Source organism: Sciurus carolinensis, chromosome 17 (assembly GCF_902686445.1).
Source record: "Sciurus carolinensis chromosome 17, mSciCar1.2, whole genome shotgun sequence".
Taxonomy (NCBI): Eukaryota; Metazoa; Chordata; class Mammalia; order Rodentia; family Sciuridae; genus Sciurus; species Sciurus carolinensis.
Window position 1 is genome coordinate 1,067,715 of NC_062229.1, and position 17,379 is coordinate 1,085,093.

The 17,379-nt window shown below is 53.8% G+C and overlaps 1 protein-coding gene across 4 annotated transcripts in view; it reads left to right on the forward strand.

Moving 5' to 3' along the window:
* Positions 1-17,379, forward strand: part of Dot1l (DOT1 like histone lysine methyltransferase) — a 54,281-nt gene that overhangs the window by 5,982 nt on the left and 30,920 nt on the right. For all 4 annotated transcript variants that reach the window (XM_047531563.1, XM_047531566.1, XM_047531565.1 and 1 more), the window contains exons 2-5: positions 5,447-5,490; positions 11,239-11,313; positions 14,974-15,037; positions 16,447-16,675. In XM_047531563.1, coding sequence (XP_047387519.1) covers positions 5,447-5,490; positions 11,239-11,313; positions 14,974-15,037; positions 16,447-16,675 — 412 coding nt within the window. The remainder of the gene's footprint in view (positions 1-5,446; positions 5,491-11,238; positions 11,314-14,973; positions 15,038-16,446; positions 16,676-17,379) is intronic.

Sequence of the window (17,379 nt, forward strand, 5' to 3'; positions counted from 1 at the left end):
CGAAGTTTGCAAGTTATTTTTTTAATATATTCAGATTGTACAACCATTATATTCTAGTTTCAGAGCATTCCTTTGCCCCAGAGGAAGCCCATCCCTATGAGCAGTCACCTCGTCCCCTTCCCAGCCCTACGCCTGCAGATCCACGTCCTGTCTCAGGACTCACCTGTTCTGGAGGCTTCCTGTAAATGGAGTCACATACTGTGTCCAGTTGTCTCTGGTTCTCACTGAGCACGAGGTCCTCCTTGAGGCCCATCCGTGCTGCCGTGTGTGTCACCTCTCTCCTGCTCATGGCCTAGTGACTCTGCAGGTGTGCGAGGGCCAGGTCATAGGACTGGGGCCCAGGCCTTGGCCTTCATCCTGAGTGGTGCTAATGGCAGGCCTGTGCCCAGGCAGAAAATTGGTGTCTGCAGGCAGGGTGGTGGTCCAGACCTCTGCCAACACCTGCTGTCGCTTGGTGTGTGGGGACCGCAGTGCCACTTCCCTGTGCGCTGCTGGGAGAAGGGAGAGCTGATCCTGTGCCGCTAATGCTGCCTGTCACCCTTGGCCCAGCTCTAGGCCACGTTGGTCTGTGGCAGTGGAGCATCTCCTGTGAAGTTGAGGAGCGTTCTGACTGTGAGATTGATTATTGCGTCCTGCGTGCTACCTCGTCACCCTTAGAGGCCTGGGTGGGTGGGTGGCATCAGTCCCTCTTCAGAGACCTCCAAGGCCACTCGCCCAGCACCTTTAGGGGAGCCCTGTGACTGCGGGCAGTGGAGTTGTCATAGAGCAGTTGTTGGGTCTGCTGGGTTTTTCAGCTGCTCTGGTCTCAGTACTGCCCTGGGAGCTGTGCCACAGTGTGCTTGTCCTCCTCCTCATGGAAAGTGGCCTGCCAGAAAGCAGGGCAGCTCTATCGTGGATTCCTTGCCTCGATGTGGACCAGGCCCAAGGGCCCTTTGTGGTCCAGGTTCAGGGTCAAGTCTAAAAAATGCTGTTGACGGGGCTGGAGTTGTGGCTCAGTGGTGGAGGACTTGCCTAGCATGTGTGAGGCACTGGGTCGATCCTCAGCACCACATACAATGAATACGTAAAATAAAGGTATTGTGTCCATCTACAACTAAAAAAAAAATGCTGTTGGCCAAGTGCAGTGCAGTGTTGTGCCTGTCATCCCAGCTACTCAGGAGGCTGAGGCAGGGGTTGTTTGAAGCCAACTTGGACAACATAGTGAAAAGTAAAAAATCATGGAGTGGGTTTATTTCATAACAGATTTTCATTCCATTTCAAGTCTGAAATAGAGTGTGTGTTTTCGCTGAATGCACCTGTCAGGCCAGGCACATGTCAGATACCCAGATCCCTGTGGCCTCTTGCTCTGGGATCTTCTTCTTCTGCACCTCTTGGTGTGCAGTGTCACATGGGGTGCTGGAGCACTGAGTGCCCACATCGGGAGCCAGGTTGAGGGCCGTGCTGCCCCACCTGGGCGTGAGGGGCGGCACCTACCCTTCCAGAACCCATCGTGGCTGCACTCCTCATCTGGGTCCCTTGGCGGATTCTCTGCTGGATGCCTGTCTTCGGCTTTCTCCTTTCTCTCCTGGGGGCCTGGTGAGGTCCCTGTAACTCCTTGGCTGGTGATCCTTGACTAAACGCCCCAGCGACTGCTGGCTTTGGGGCTTTCCTGGTCATGAAGTACTGCGGCAGGAGGTGTGAGCTGCGGGAGCTTGGCTCTGGCTGTCCGGAGTATTTTTAGATGTGGGTTTGTCATGCACGGGTCAGAGGTGGCGCTGAGTGGGGCTATAACCCCAGAAAGCTCTCCTTCCTGGTGATTCACCACCTGGCCATGTTTCTCACGGAGCAGAAAACATTCCCCAAGAACCCGATGAATCACAAGTGTGAAGAGGTCTCGACGTCTTGACTCAGAAGCCCCACCCTGAGGAAATCATTTGGAGCAGAGTCATTTGCCCTTTTTTCCCTCCAGTACTGGGGGTTGAACCCCCGGGGTGCTTAACCACTGAACTGCATCTGCAGTGCTTTTTATTTTTTATGTTGAGCCAGTCTGTCCTCAAACTTGCCATCCTCTTGCTTCAGTCTCCCTAGGAGCTGGGATTGCAGGACTTTGCCACCATCCCTGGCTTTTCTGTACCAGGTGCGATGTTATTTTGGGGTCCATGTAAGGGTAGTTGTTACAACCAGTGAGACATAAAAGCAGTGGCTGGTTGAACTTTCTTCTGCAGTTTCTGGATGTCTGTTTCCAGCTCCCCAGAGAACTGAGTTCCATGGTGGAGTAGCTCTTTTCCTCAGGCTCTGCTCAGCCCAGGAGCCAATCCCTGGCCAGAGAGCACATGACTCTTTAAAGCACTTTTCCTGACTCTGCAGCCTCTGTTTAGGACAGGAAGTCAGAGGTATCTGGGAGCAATACCTGTTGCTGTGTAGACCCTGGAGCTGGAGTGTGGAGGGGGGGCTTCAAATCTACCCTGCAGATCTGATTGGGCTTTTTCAGATGCTGAAGTCTGAGGGGCCATAGCCTGAAGGACTCCAGCTGACAGGGGTCAGGGAAGGAAGTCAGCGGACCCCAGGCCTTGCAGCACAGAGGTGTGCTGAAGGTCTGCTGTGCAGACTAGGGAGTCTGAGGCTGGACCACTGTCTAGGGACCCCAAACCTGCAGAAGAGTGCTGTGCTTGTTTTAGTGCTGTCCTTGTCTGGAACTTCTGAGGTCTTTTCTGTCTTTTGTGGTGCTGGGAATGAACCTTGGGCTCCCCTGTTCCGGGCAGGCGTCCACCGTGTAGCCACACCCCAGCCTGCCGCTGTATTCTTGCTTGGTCTTTGCTGATCTCTGCTTTGGTACAAGTGTCTTGCTCTGCAGTCTGGTATGGGAATTCTAGAACTGGGACCTGCCTCGTTGCAGAAGAGCAACGAGGGTGTGCAAGTGGCCCTTGTAGGGGACCTGCCGGGAGCCACACTTGGCCCGCTCCCTGACCTGGGATTTCTTGTGGTGGATGTGGCTTCCATGCGGGTAGGTTCTCTTGGTTTTCGAGATGCCTGCTGACCACGACCCTGGGACTTGCTTGCCTTCGCCCCACCCCTGTGCGTGTGTCAATGAAGGTGCAGGGTTGGTTCTTGGGAGAACTCCCTGCCCTTGCTCTAGTTGGGGGAGGTGAGCAGCCCTGGAAGGAGCAACCTGTGTCACAAAGGGGCGGGAACTATCTTCCCGTGTGGAAGTATAGTCTGCCTTGCCTGAGGGTTCAGCTACCTGTGGTCTCAGTTACCCATAGTCAGCCTCAGCCCGAAAATTTTAGATGGAGAATTCCAGAAATAAGCAATTTACAAGTTTTAAAGTGCATGTCATCTTGCATAGCATAATGGAAACTTTTGATCCTTGCGCTCTTCCTGGGGCTTCAGCATCCTTTGCCAGCACGTCCATACTGTGTGTCCTGGCAACTGTGAGTGTGTCCTGCAGCCATCTTGGTGACTGGATTGGCTGCTGTGGTTTACAGTGCTTGTTTAGGTGGCCCATGTTACTTGCTGAGGGCTCCAGATCTCACTTCTGCAGTGTGAGGTTGTGGTTCTGCAGTGATTGTAGCTCACGTCTTGCTGTATTTAATTTTTAAATTACACTGTTACAGGTATCATGCAAAAGGGTTTGCAATGATTTAGGCATCCACTGGGGATCTTGGAAACACGTTCCCTGCACAATCCTCCTGCCTCAGCCTCTGGAGCTGCTGGGATTATAGGTGTGTGCCACTGTGCCTGGTGCTAGGCAAGCTTTTTACTGCCCAAATAGTATATTTAAGTGAGCCAGTTGTATACTGTGAGAATTGTATCTCCATAGAGACATTTTGAAACAAGCTCAGCGTGTCTGAAGAGTCGTTCTGACGTCCCTGATTGTTTAGGCGTGCGGTGCCCTTTCCAGAATTCTTTCAGACAAACTCTCCTTTCTTGTAAGCGTCCCTGTGGGGCAGGTGCTGTTCCCTGGCTGTAGAGCTCTGAAAACTGGCCTGAGCCAAGAGCAGGCACAGGTGTGAGCCAGTTGGTGGCCCTGCGAGGGGCCTGGTTGGGTGTGGCATGGTACTGGCCCAGGCCCTGTGAGGCATGTCAGGCCCTCTGTGCTCCACACCACAGGGAGTTCTGTCCTTTCCAGGTGTCTGGCTCAAATCGTTGTTGGTGTGCTTCTGTATCCCAGGTGCTCCAGGAGAGTCTGGGGTGACCTTGGGACAATCAGCCCAACCCCCTGGGTGTGGGGCAGCAGCAGAAGTAGCTCTGTGTGTGTGGACTTCCTAGGAACCTCCAGTGTCTTGATTTCATTCACCATGAGGTTCTGTGTCCCTTGCGCCCCATCTGGAAACTCAGGTATGGTGCGCACTTGTGGCCTCAGTCTGTAGCTGCATTTCAAATGCTCACCGTCACATGTGACCCATGGCTGCATACTGGACAGCTGGGGGCTGCACTGGGGAAGTCCGTGGCACATGGGGTATGGTGGAATGCGGTGGCCAGGGCTTCTGGAGGCCTGGGTCTGAGAGATCTGGAGGCAGGGTGGGGCGTGCTGTGGGTGCTCTGCCATGGCCGTCAGCACCAGGCTGGTGGAGAGCAGCTGTGGACACACAGGATGGCTGGCGATGGGATGTCCAGATTTTTTCTTGCAGCTCCTCAGTCTGGAACCAGGGGCAGCAAGGAGAGTGCCTGCATGTGTGCAGGTGTGCGTGTGCAGGCCCCTGGATGGGGTGGGTGTGGATCATCAGGCTTGTCCACTGCCAGAGTGGGTGGGCAGCCATCGTCCTGGTGTTTTCTGGAAGGGAGTATGGTGAGCCTGAGGAGCAGGCAAGTGCTCTGGGATCTGCAGGCCAGGCTGCCGCTCCTGTCCCCCACAGGGCTCCCAGGCAGGTGGGGGGCACAGGCTCTTTGCTGCCCCTTCTTTTTATCCTTTTGCCTACATTTTGTTGACATGTAGGGCATGTATATGATGTGTAAACAGTGCTCATGCTCCTGGGCTCGGGGGGCTCCACGACTGGGCTGCTGGCCGTGGGGGTGCAGCGAGAGCAGGGATGAGGTGGGTTTGGGACGGGCAGACTTTCTCATGGCACGTTCTGGACTTTGGGGTAGCTGTGCATGTGTGTGGGACATTCATTGTGATGGGGACCCCTCGTTACAGATGGAACCAGGTCTCTGTGGGCTCAGCAGCTTGCCAACCCCTCATTGGGCTTTGCAGAGGCAGAGTTACAGAGAGCAGCTCTAGTCTGCAGTGGCCCTGGGGAGGAGTAGGGTCGGCATCCCCAGAAGTCGCGACTTAGGAGGACAGCCACTGCAGTGTTGGGGTGTCCTCTCCTGGGGGTGGACTCAGAGCCAAGTCACGTGAGAAATGGAAAGAGGTGGGAGGTCCTGGTGTGGCTCACGGGAAAACGGGCCTCAGCCTCCACTTGCTGCTGTCGTGTCCGGAGGGAGGGTAGCTAGACAGGCTAAGTGACTGCTTTGTCTTTTTCAGGACAAACATCACGATGCTGCTCATGAGATCATCGAGACTATCCGGTGAGTTCTGGGGCATCGCAGAGCACCTGTCGGGTGGGGTATCCAGAGCATAAGGCCTGCGCTCCTGCAGGTTACAGGCCTCCACGGGGCGCTCTCAGGAGAGGCCTCGAGGCGGGCACAGATAACCCTGGACCTTCCCATCTGCCCAGGAGCCATTGTTCTGTTCTTGTGGTCTCCTGCCACCCTTGTCACATAAAATGCCCAGTCTGTTTTTCTCTTCTCTCTCTAGTCCTGGGAATGGAGCCCAGGGCCTTGCGTGTGCCAGGAGAGTGCTGTACCTTTGGCTGCATCTCTAGCCCTTTTAATGTTATCTCTAGATAGGGTCTTGCTAAGTTGCCCAGGCTGGCCTTGAACCCGTGATCCTCCTGCCTCAGCCTCCTGGGTTACTGGCATTACAGGCATATGCAACGACACCTGACCATGCCCTGGTTATTTATTTATTTGTTTGTTTGTACATGCCTACATACATGCATACATACCAGGGGTTGAACCCAGGGATACTACCACTTGACTGTATTCCTGCCCTTTTTATTTATTTATTTTTTTTGAGACAAGTTGCTTAGGGTCTTGCTAAGTTGCTGAGGCCAACTTTGAACCCATGATTCTCCTGCCTCAGCTTCCTGAGTCACTGGGATGACAGGCATGCCCCACCGCGCTGGCTCTGTGCCCAGGTTTTGATGTGGTATTTTCATTTGTACGATGTGGTCCCTAAGCTGCAGCTTCCTGTGGGAGAGATGAAAACTGAGCTAGCAGGGTCTCAGGGCATTCCTCCCTTCCAGAGCAGCCTGCTTTCCTCCATGTCTTTTTAAGTCCCTACCCTTTGGGTTTTGTCCCTGGTCTTGGGGGCTACCCCTCACCCTAACATATCCCCCGCTGACCCGTTGCATACTTGCTGCATGAGTATGCAGAGAAGAGCCAGCGACAGGTGGGGATAGGGAAAAAGGCTGCAGCAGCCTGTTTCCCAGGAGCTCTATGGTCAGGATGATGCTGTGTGAGGCCCTCTATCCCACCAGTGTGTGGAACATGGAGCCACTTCCTGTCAGGATGCTCCGGTTCAGGCCTGCAGCAAAGCTACACCTGTGTCTTGTGGCTCCTTTGGCCCCGATGACGCTCTGCTGTCTGGAGGCTCCCCAAAATGAGTGGATGTGGGCTGGGAGGCTAGTCCTAGCAGAGTTACTCACTAGAGTAACCAGGAGTTATAAGCATGCACACAGTGATCAAAGCTGAAACACCTTTTTGAGGGAGATGAGGGGCTCCTTCTGGCAGTTTTAGAGGGATATAAGTGCCTGTTGGGAAGAACAAGGGCCTTTCTTGCTGGAGTTGTCTCTTGGTGGAATCTACCTAGGTGTGGTCACATTCCTGACTTGACCTCTGAGACAGGAGGTTTCAGGGCTGGGTGGAGACGATTAGGGGTCTGTCTTATGGCAGATAAGGGATTTCAGAGGGGGCCCCTTCCTGGTCAGTGGAAGGAACCTCGATGCTGAGCAGTGGCTGAGGTCTCAGCAGGTTAGAGTGCCATTCTTTTGGCATTATTAACACACAGCCTGGGCTGTCATCACCCGTGCCACATGGCTGTGACATCTCCGTACACTAACTGAACTTGGTTGAACTTTGTGTGGTACTGATTTTCTGGTCTATTGTTTTATTGGGTCCCAACGTATCCACAGGGAGCAGAAGCCCAGGAGAAGGGTGCTGATGCCCAGACTTTGTAGTATGGGCAGAAGGCCCTGAAACCCACTCCTGTCCCCAGGCTCTGTCCTCCCTCTGCCTTACCAGTGCCAGACAAGGTCCTCCAGGGACCATGCGCTGCAGGGATCAGCCCTGTGGCGCCCGTCTTCCAGCACTGTCCTTCTCCATGCCTGTCTTGGCGGTTCTGGCTCTCTGCCTATATGTCAGATCTGGAGTCAGCTTGTCTGTTTCCCAGAAAGGCCTGCTGGGCTTTTTACAGCCTTGCTTTGAGCCTGCATCTGCTTCTGGGGAGAAGGACCAGCTGAACAGGCTCCAGGCTTCTGTTCCACAAGGGATGCTTCTCGCTTGTTTCTCTTTTGTGGTGCTGGGTTAGAACCCAGAGCCTCAGGCGTGCAAGGCAGTGCTGGACCACTGAGCAACACTGTCGTATACTTTCTGTCCTAGGGATTGAACCCCGGGTGCTTAACCACTGAACCACATCCCCAGCTCTTTTTATTTTTAATTTTAAGACGGCTTCTTGCTATGAGACTTAGGACCTTGCTAAGTTGCTGAGGCTGGCCTGGAACTTGGGATCCTACTGCCTTGCCCTCTTGAGCCGCTGGGATTATAGGCATTCACCTCTACACCAAACTTCTTTCTTTTCTTTTCTTTCTTTCTTTCTTTTTTTTTTTTTTTTGTGTGTGGTACTGGTGATTTAGTCAAGGGGCAGTTTACCACTGAGTCACATATCCTCAATCCTTTTTATTTTTTTAAATTTTGCTGAGGCTTTCCTTGAACTTGTGATCCTCCTGTCTCAGCCTCCAGAGGTGCTGGGATGACAGGCGGTGCTACTGTGTGACTGTAGTGTATTTCTTTCTTTTTGTTTTTACTTATTTATTTATTTATTTTTTGTAGTTGTGGATGGACAGCATGCCTTTATTTTATTTTTATGTGATGCTGAGGATTGAACCCAGGACCTCACACATGCTAAGCAAGCATTTTGCCACTGAGCTACAGCCCCAGCCCTGTAGTGTATTTCTTTATTTGTTCAAGTTGTCTTTGACTTCTTTCTGTGGTTCCATAGCTTTGATGTAGAAGTCTTGCAGGTTTCTCGTGAGATCACCCCCCGAGTACATGTGTTTTACTGCTATGTCAAGTGTGTTTGGAAACAGTTTTTAGGGATGGAGGTGTAATTCAGTGGTGGAGCATGTGCTTAGCATGTGTGAGGCCTTAAGTTCACACCTAGCACCATAGAACAAAAGCAAAAATGAGTTTTTAAATTTTGTGTTGGAAGTATGTATAAATATACTCGTTTTTAGCTGAGCATGGTGGTGTAGGCCTGTCATCCCAGCTACTCATGAGGCTGATGCAAGAAGATTGCAAGTTCAAGGCCAGCCTGGCAACTTGCTAAACCCTGTGTCAAAAAAAAAAAAAAAAAAAAGGGCTGGGGGTAGCTCTACGGTAAAGCACCTCTGAGTTCAATCCCAACCCTGCAAAAATAAATTCCTTTCTGCACGTTGAGTACATGTCTTGTGACTGTGCTCGCGTCACCAGGTTCCGGTAGCCTCTCCGTGCTCCCTGGGACGTTTTGGTTGTGTGGAGTCTGGGGATCGTGTCGTGGCGTGCTGAACCACTTCCTCCAGGTTCTTGACCTGTAGGATAGTGTGGACGAGAAGTGGCTGCAGAAGTCCTCACCTGTCCACCTTTGGAGAGGCGTGCCCAGTGGGGGGGCGGCTGCGTTCTTTCTGTGTCTTCTGTACCTGTGTGTGTGGATGCGTGCACGTGCATGCGTATTGCAGTTCTGGGGAGGGGACCTAGGGTCTGCATGTGGCTTATAGGGCAGGGCAGCCAAGTCTCCGCCACCGAGTGTACCCAGCCCCAATGTGAGTTTGAACCTGTGAGCTGGTGATGGAGGTGAAAGAGAGGGCCTGGTGACCATAGGGACACACCAAGGGGTCCCAGGAGGAACTGGGAGGGCTGCACTGCTGAGTGGCCCCAGGGGCTTTGGTTCTGGAGTGGTTTGGGGAGCACCCCTGCCTCACATCGGGCGTGCAGTGCGTCTGACTGCGAGTGCTGAACACGGGCCATGGGCCTCGAGCTGCGGAGAGAAGGGCTGCTTCCTGCTGTGCCAAGGGACAGTGAGGCCCATGGGTGCCATTGTGGGGGGAGCAGACTCATCGTCTCCTCGAGGCCTTGCTGGGGACCCGCAGGCAGAGCAGAGTTGGGGAAGCAGCTTCGCTGACCCTGCTGCCCTTTACCATTTCCTGCCTCCTAAAGAGGCATGCGTGTCACTGTATACCTTTTGCTTTGTGGAGACAGTCCTGTGCCTCATTCGTTCTTCCCTGGGATAAGTCCCCTGGGTCCCCATGGATTGGTGAGCTCAGCTCACCAGACTGTTCATTAGGGACGTCGGTCTGCAGGTTTCCTTCTTGTAACGTCTTTGCCTTTATAGTCCTTTGTCTCTTTCTGGTTTTGGTATCTGGGCAGTGCTGACCTCCTGAAATTGGAAAGGTTTTTGTTGGATGGGGTTTTCTCTTCTCTCTCTCCCCTTCCCCAGGCATGGAGGTTGAACCCTGGGGTGCTCAATCATTGAGCCACATTCTCAGTCCTTTTAGTCTTAAGGCAGGATCTCGCCAAGTTGCCCGGGCTGACCTTGAATGTAAGCTCTCCTGAGTATCTGGGATGGCAGCCCTGCACCACGGTGCTCCGCGGTTGTCTTTCTCCTGACGTGGTGTGGGGAATTCACCAGTGGAGCCCGCTGTGCGTGCAGTCTTCTTTGCTGGTAGGCATTTGGTTAGGAAGTGAAGTCTCTTGACAGCGTGGAGCCTGGAGCTGTTTGTCCCTGTGGATTCTGCTGATGCACCCTGGGGGAGGCGTGCGGCTTCAGACGGCCCTGTCTGCAAGGTTTGCAGGCTGTCGCCCTGACAGGCCTCGCTCTGTGGTGGGCTGACACCTAGGTCCTATCTCTTCACCCACAGTCCCTTCCGTTCTCCCTCGCACTGTGCATTGAAAAAGCGCCATTGTTGTCGTTGGACTAGTTTTAATTCTTCAGATACTAGCTTTTTTTTCAGTTTCTAGTTGTAAGTTGCTTTTTTTTTTGTCCTGGGGATTGAACTCAGGGGCACTTGACCTCTGAGCCACATCCCCAGCCTTCTTTTGTATTTTATTCAGAGACAGGGTCTCACTGAGTTGCTAAGTGCCTTGCTAAGTTGCTGAGGCTGGCTTTGAACTTGCGATCCCTCCTGAGTTGCTGGGATTACAGGCGTGCGCCACTGCGCCCGGCTGTAAGTTGCTTTTTGAGCTCCTTGATTTGAGCAGATTTGTTCTTAGATCCTGTAACAGTAATTTAAAAAAAAAAAAAAAACTTTTATATTCTTACCATAACATGTAAATTCATTTCACTCTGAAGTCATTATTAAATTAGTGTGATTCACATCAACTTCATCATAAACTTTGCATTTGTTATAAAGTAATGCCTCCCTTTTCTTTTTCACATTTTGAGTTGAATTCATAGGAGTTTTTTTTTTTTTTTTTTTTTTTTTTTTTGTAGTGCTGTGGATTGACCCCGGGGACTTGTACATGGGAGGCAAGCACTCTACCAACTGAGCTACATCCCCAGCCCTATGGGAGATTTAAAAAAATAATAATAATTTTCATTGTAGGTGGACACAATACCTTTATTTTATTTATTTATTTTCATGTGGTCCTGAGGATCAAACCCAGTGCCTCACATGTCCTAGCTCCACCACTGAGCTACAGCCCCAACCCAAAGATTTTTGTTCTTATGTTGGAAAGCAAGCATTGTTCAAGAAAGAGTGTAAGCTGGTTGTGGTGGCCTGTAATTCCAGCAACCCTGGAGGCTGAGACAGGTTGATTGTAAGCTCCCGACCAGCCTTCACAATTTAGCAAGGCCCTAAGCAATTTAGTGAGACCCTGTCTCAAAAGTAAAAGTAAAAAGGGTTGGGAATGTGACTCAGTTGTAGAGTACCCTTGGGTCGATCCCTAGTTAACAAAAAGGTGGGGGAGTGTAGAAGTGGGGCTGAATGATGGTATTCTTAGTGGTCACCGCTTGTGTTGCAGATGGGTCTGTGAAGAGATTCCTGATCTCAAGCTTGCCATGGAAAACTATGTTCTAATCGACTACGACACCAAAAGGTAAGTGGACTGTGCCCGGCTGCTTCCTCCATGGGGGATGCAGCTTGTTGCAGGAGCACAGCCTAGAGTGAGTGACCTCTTCTTAGATGGCGTGTGCTGATTCTAAATTTCCCTGTGGGTTGGCTGTGGCCTCCATAGTTATTTTGGTGGGAGTGTTTATCAGGCATTGGCTAAGGCTCTCAGAGCGAGGACATAATTGGAAACTCCACGTTGCGAAAACTGGAATTGGCGTGTGTGAAATTACTCCCGAGTTAGCAGTTGTTCTTTTTATAGCAGGCAGCTGCCTGCCAGAAGTCAGTGTTCCCGCCCGGAGCTGCTGCTGCACTGGCTCTGGGCGCCTGGACTCAGCCAGCTCCGCAGACTTCTCAGTTGGGTGTGGTCAGTGAGCAAGCAGCTCTCCTGCTGGTATGGTGGTGGCCACTTCTAGCACTTTCCTCCCAGAATGTGGGTGGAATAGGGCCAGGTATCTCTGGAATGCCTGGAATTTTTATTTTTCTTGAGTAGGATGGATGTCCAGGCTGAGAGAGACAGAGCAGTCTCACCTGCAGGGCTGCTTTGGGAGCTCAGGAGGCTCATTCAGGACAGGTTCAAGCCTGGAGTGACTACGAGCCTCTCATGACTCAGCATCTGATGTGCTTTGTCTGACAACATCTTCACTGTTCTCCGTAGAAGGGACTCGTGCAGCTGACCAGCATGTCAGCCCCAGTGACCTTCCCCGTCCTTGTGTCTCACCCTGGTCTTGGAACAGGAAGGGAATGGAGTTGCATTCACCTCTGCAGGGCAGGGGACCCTGGAGGTCAGCTGGCTCATAGGGTACGTCCATACTGACCTGGTAATGCAGACTGAGGTCAGCCACCTCATGTCCCAACACATGGTCATTCCTGGGACTCCACCACAGGCTCCATCTTGGCTAGGATGGCTCACAGGACTCAGGGAATCACCTGTTAACGTTTACTGGTTTATTACAAAGCATGTGAGAGAGGATGCAAATGAACAGCCAGAGCAAGGAGAGATGCAGACAGTCCTATGTGGGAGCCTCTGCCCCACGGAGCCGGACACACCACCCCCTCGCACCTGCACACACTCCCTGTTGTCTTCAGGCTTTGTGTGCAGGCTTCATCCTTTAGTTGTTCATCTCACCTGCAGCTCCCACCTCTCCCTGGTGGCTGGAGGTGGGTCTGGGACCGCCGAGCTTCTAGTCGTGGCTTGCACTTTTGCTGCCAGCTGCTTCCAGAGTCCACCAGGAGTTGCCTCATCAGCATGAACAATAGCTGTCACTCAGGGCGTGGGGACAGGAACTGGGTGTTAGGAACCAGGGCAGAGACCAGATGTGCTTGTGTAGTCCCAGTACTATAGTCCCTCAGGTGGACAGCAGTGGCCTTCCCTTAGGCACATGGTGGGCTGAACTGCCCCTTCACACGTTCTGTGCTGTACCTGCCCCAGCAGGGTGTTCAGGGACTGAACCCAGAGGTGCTACATCCCTAGCCCTTGTTATTTTTTAGTTTTGGACAGGGTTCTCGCTAAGTTGCTGAGGTTGGCTTTGGACTTGGCACCCGACTCAGTCTGCTTTGGAAGAGATATCAGAGGCAGATGGGAGTGGGCAGTCTCTGGGCATCCCCCTGAGGGAGTGTGTGGCCTTGGGCATGGAGGCGGGTGGTCCCTGTTCTCCCTTCACACTCCAGGGAAACTTGCAAAACAAGTTGACCTGCAGGGCGAGCCTCAGTGGTTGACAGGGGTTGGATTCCTGTGCGGGTCAGGGCATGCACAGCCCCCTCCCGTGCTGAGCTTCAGCATGTGCAGGTCCTCCCGGAAAATGTCTCCAAGCTCTCCAGAGGTTTTGAGTGACTTCAGTTGTTGAGGTTGAATGCGAGACATAAAAGTAGGAATATGAGAAGATAGAAATGGCGTCCTTTCTTTTTCAACCTGAGGCCTGCCTGAGAAAGTGGCTCTTCCCACCATGCGCACCAGGACAGAGGCTGGCCAGGGTGAGGTGTGCCCACAGAGGTGTGCTGGGCTTCATGGCAGCACATCGGGACTTTGCCTGGTTCTTGCTGGTGTGGTGCCACTGGCCCTTGCGTGCCTGGTGCCCAGCCCAGGACCTGGGTGAGCGCTCTGGCCCATGTGCATCCCTCGTTGCTCCAGCACTGGGAGGCAGGTCTTGGCTCTTGGTCCTGTCCTTGTGAAGCAGCAGTCTTGACGTTTTCAGGCTCATCATCCTCTTTTCACTGGTTTCTTGTGACCTCATCAGGGTTTGGGGTTGTCATGTCATTTGTGTTCTTGAATTCTGTGGTTCTTTTTGTTTGTTGTTGAGATGGGGTCACCCTTTGCTGACCACGCTGGCCTTGAACTTCTGGGTTCAAGTGATCCTCCACTTCAGCCTCCTGAGCTGGGATTGTAGGTGTGCCCCTCTGGTCGAGATTCTTCCTCTTTCAACTGCCCTGCGGTTGGAAGTTCGTGCCGATGTCCTGTGGAGTCCTGCTAGATTGAGAAATTGTGAGACGCACCCAGATGTGGGGCCAACACCACACAGGCTCATCCTGGGCAGGGATGGGTGTGGGGTGCCGGTGGGTGTGGGGGCTGGAGGGATGTTAGGCATCCCTAGTGTGTGATGAGGGTCTGACTAGCCAGCTCCCATAGTCACCTCAGGGAAGAAACCTCTTGTGGGGCAGTGGCATAAAAAAGTCTTAGTGCTACCTCCCTTCCACAGGTGCAAGACACCCCCTTGGCAGTTTGGTCATTGTGTCAGCTCATTCTCTAGGGGGGGCTGTCGTGGGCACTGGGTGTGAGGCACCTTCCCTGATCCTGGAATCCTGCGGGGCATGCCTTGATTTGCAGCCAGATTCTCTGGGGGAGCCACCATAGCTGACCTGGTGTTCGAGTCCAGGAGACTCTGATTAGAAGCTTATGGATATGTTTATGTGGACTGGGGATGTCGCTCAGCCATTGAGTGTGTGCCTAGCACACGTGAGGCCCTTAGTTTGATTCACAGCACTGCAAACAGAACAGGAAACCAAACAAGACAACCCATGTGCATGTGGGTGATCAGGGGCTGGAGATCAGCACCTGGAGTGAAGTTGCTGTGTTCGGGCGGCTCCAGGCTCCTGGCGGCTGTCTGGGTACGTTTCTTACATGCTCTTCATATCTTAGAACATGCCAGAAGATTTGAAAGGAAGTCCTAGACAGTAGCAGTGTAGGTGTGTGGGCTGTCCCTTGGCAGCTGCCCTCATTCCATGCCTGGTGGCTTCCAGAGCCCTGGGCAGGAGACCTCAGGAAAGATGGTGGCTTTCTCCTGCCAGGAAAACGAAGACCCTCCAAGGCCACCACAGGGGCAGGGACTGGTTTCTGCGAACTTCAGCTGGGTACAGAGTGTGAGGACCTGGTCCTGGTCTTGCCTGAGGCCCTTTCTTATGAATTGCTGCACAACATCCCTTTCTGACAGGCCTGCTAGGCCCATCTCGACCTTGGGTTTAGTGTGGGCCCAAACCTGGCCAGGCTGTCTTTGGCACAGTCCCTGGGCAGGGACTTGGTCAGCCTTCGACTCCTGTCCAAGCTGCTACGGGCCCTCACTGGGTGGGAGGCGGAGGCTCCCTGCGAGGGGTCGGCTCTGCTGAAGTATCCTCTCTGCGCTCTGGTAACAAGGACTTTCCCTTGCCTTTCCAGCTTCGAAAGCATGCAGCGACTGTGTGACAAGTACAACCGTGCCATCGACAGCATCCACCAGCTGGTAGGTGCTGCTGCCACAGGCCACGCCATCTCTGGGCAGGTGTCCACAGACAGTGAAGCCCGGGGTGCTCTGCTGACCCCACCGGGCAGAGGCAGGTCCTGCTTTCTGTAGTGGCTCCTGAGGGTCACTGTGTCCTCACACACCTTGCGTCTGTGGGCCACAGCAGAGATGTGGGCAGTCAGTGGCCTTTCTGGCTGTGAGCTCTGCCTCCCGCTGCCCTCCAGCTAGCCTGCAACACATGTGTCCTCCATCCAGGCCCAACTGTGGCATGGTTTGTCTGACACGGCAGAAACGCTGGGACCTGCAGCAGGAGCCGGCTGCTGCCTGTGCTCCAGGGTGGTTTGCTTTCTGGAGAGCGCAGCTTCCCTGGCGTGGGGCCTCCTGCAGGCGCTCAGCTGTCATGGGTATGTGCCATGGCTGGCGGGTGCCTCCTGGAAGATGTTGCCGCTGGGGAGGCAGAGGTGTGGAGTGGGCGGCCTCGAGCCCTCCCCAGCCAAGCAGTGCCGAGGTGTCCATGTAGCTGGCTGACCACGAAGCGTGTCTCTCTGGAGCTCTCAGTGGGCCTGGCTTGCCGTTGTTGGCCATGGACAGGACAGTCGATCAGCTGAGTGTGTGAGGTGTCAGTGATGGGTGTAACTTCTGATGCTGGACTGAGTCCTGGAGATTGGGCCAAGGAGAGTGGTGAGCAGAGCTGTGCGTGCACCCTCTTGTGAGGAGGCAGGGTGCTGGTCCTTCAGTGACACTGCAGGGCTGGGCGCCACACCCAGGGACTCTGGATGCGCCATCAAGGGCCCGTGCATGAGCTCTAGCCATGGCGACCAGCTTTTGGTTCTTGACATTAGGGCTAGGAAACAGCTCCTGGCTAGTTTCTTCCCCCTGGTGAACTTCTGTCAAAGGTGGCCCCTCTATGGCCAGGCAGCCTGAGTTGATGAGGCCAGACCACTTTCTTGGAAGGAGGCATGTCCATGTCAGGGCCCAGGGCACAGGCGCTCTTGCAGGAGGTGATGCCACTGGTGCACAGTGAGCCTGGTGCGAGAGACTGCTGGGACCCAGGCTGCACGTGGTAGGAGTGAGCCCAGGTGAGCGTAAGGTCAGAAAGTGCTCTTTGGAATGAGGGCTGGAGCAGGCCGTCCAGTCAAGCAGGAGGAGCCACAGAGAACGCGGCGCACACCCTCTTCCCAGTGGCAGAAAAGAGTGTGCGATGTGCACTCACACACACACAGACACTCACCTGTACACGCACACACTCTTTCTCCTTTTTTTTGTGCTGCTGGGGATGGAACCCAGGCCTTCACCCATGCTATCAGTGCTACCACTGAGCCACGATCCCCAACCCCAGATCCCAGTCTCGGGCTCGGCCCTGTGTCTGCCTGTGGTGTGTGTGACTGGTGCTACCTCGTGTTCCCTAGTGGAAGGGCACCACCCAGCCCATGAAGCTGAACACACGGCCGTCCAATGGGCTCCTGCGGCACATCCTGCAGCAGGTCTACAACCACTCAGTGACCGACCCCGAGAAGCTCAACAACTATGAGCCCTTCTCCCCTGAGGTGTACGGGGAGACCTCCTTTGACCTGGTGGCCCAGATGATTGATGAGATCAAGATGACTGAGGACGACCTCTTTGTGGACTTGGGCAGTGGTGAGTGAGAGCCGTCATTCGTTTCCATGTCAGTGTGCACGTTCCTGGGGAGGACGGTGCTGGCTGAGAGTCAGCAGCCCAGGGGCGAGGCTCCCGGAACCGCACCAGTTGCTCCCTGCCCAGAGCTCCGTCCCTGACCCTTGGCCTGTGTGGCTTTCTCCCCTGTCTGCCTGCACGTACATGGTTTGTGGGACTGCTCCTTGGCCAGAGCAGGGGGACCTCAGCCGTCCGAGTTGTGGCTCTGTCATCAGCACTGTGAGGGCCTCACCTCCCCCAGACCCAACCCTTCCTGGAAGGCTTGCTTCTTGCTGTGTCCTGCAGGACAGGAGGGGCAGGGCCTGGCTCCCCCAGCCTTGTGAGAACCATGCAAGGTGCCCACACCATCCTGGGGCTGGCGCTCCCTTCCAAAGCCTCTGCCTCTTAACACTCTCCCATTTGGAATGAAGTTTCCACATGGATTTTGGAGGGGTGCCTTCTTCACCCTCCTGGGTGTCTGCTGGAGAGTTCACGCTTTGTGACTGTCGTCTGCAGTCGGGGAGTGAACCAGGGTGCTCAGTCACTGGCCCGCATCCCGGTGGCTTTTTTTGTGTTTGTTTTTTGGTACCAGGGATTGAACCCAGGCATGCTTAATCACTGAGACACATCCTCAGTGCTTTTTATATTTTATTTTGAGAGAGGGTCTCGCTAAGTTGCTTTAGGTCCTC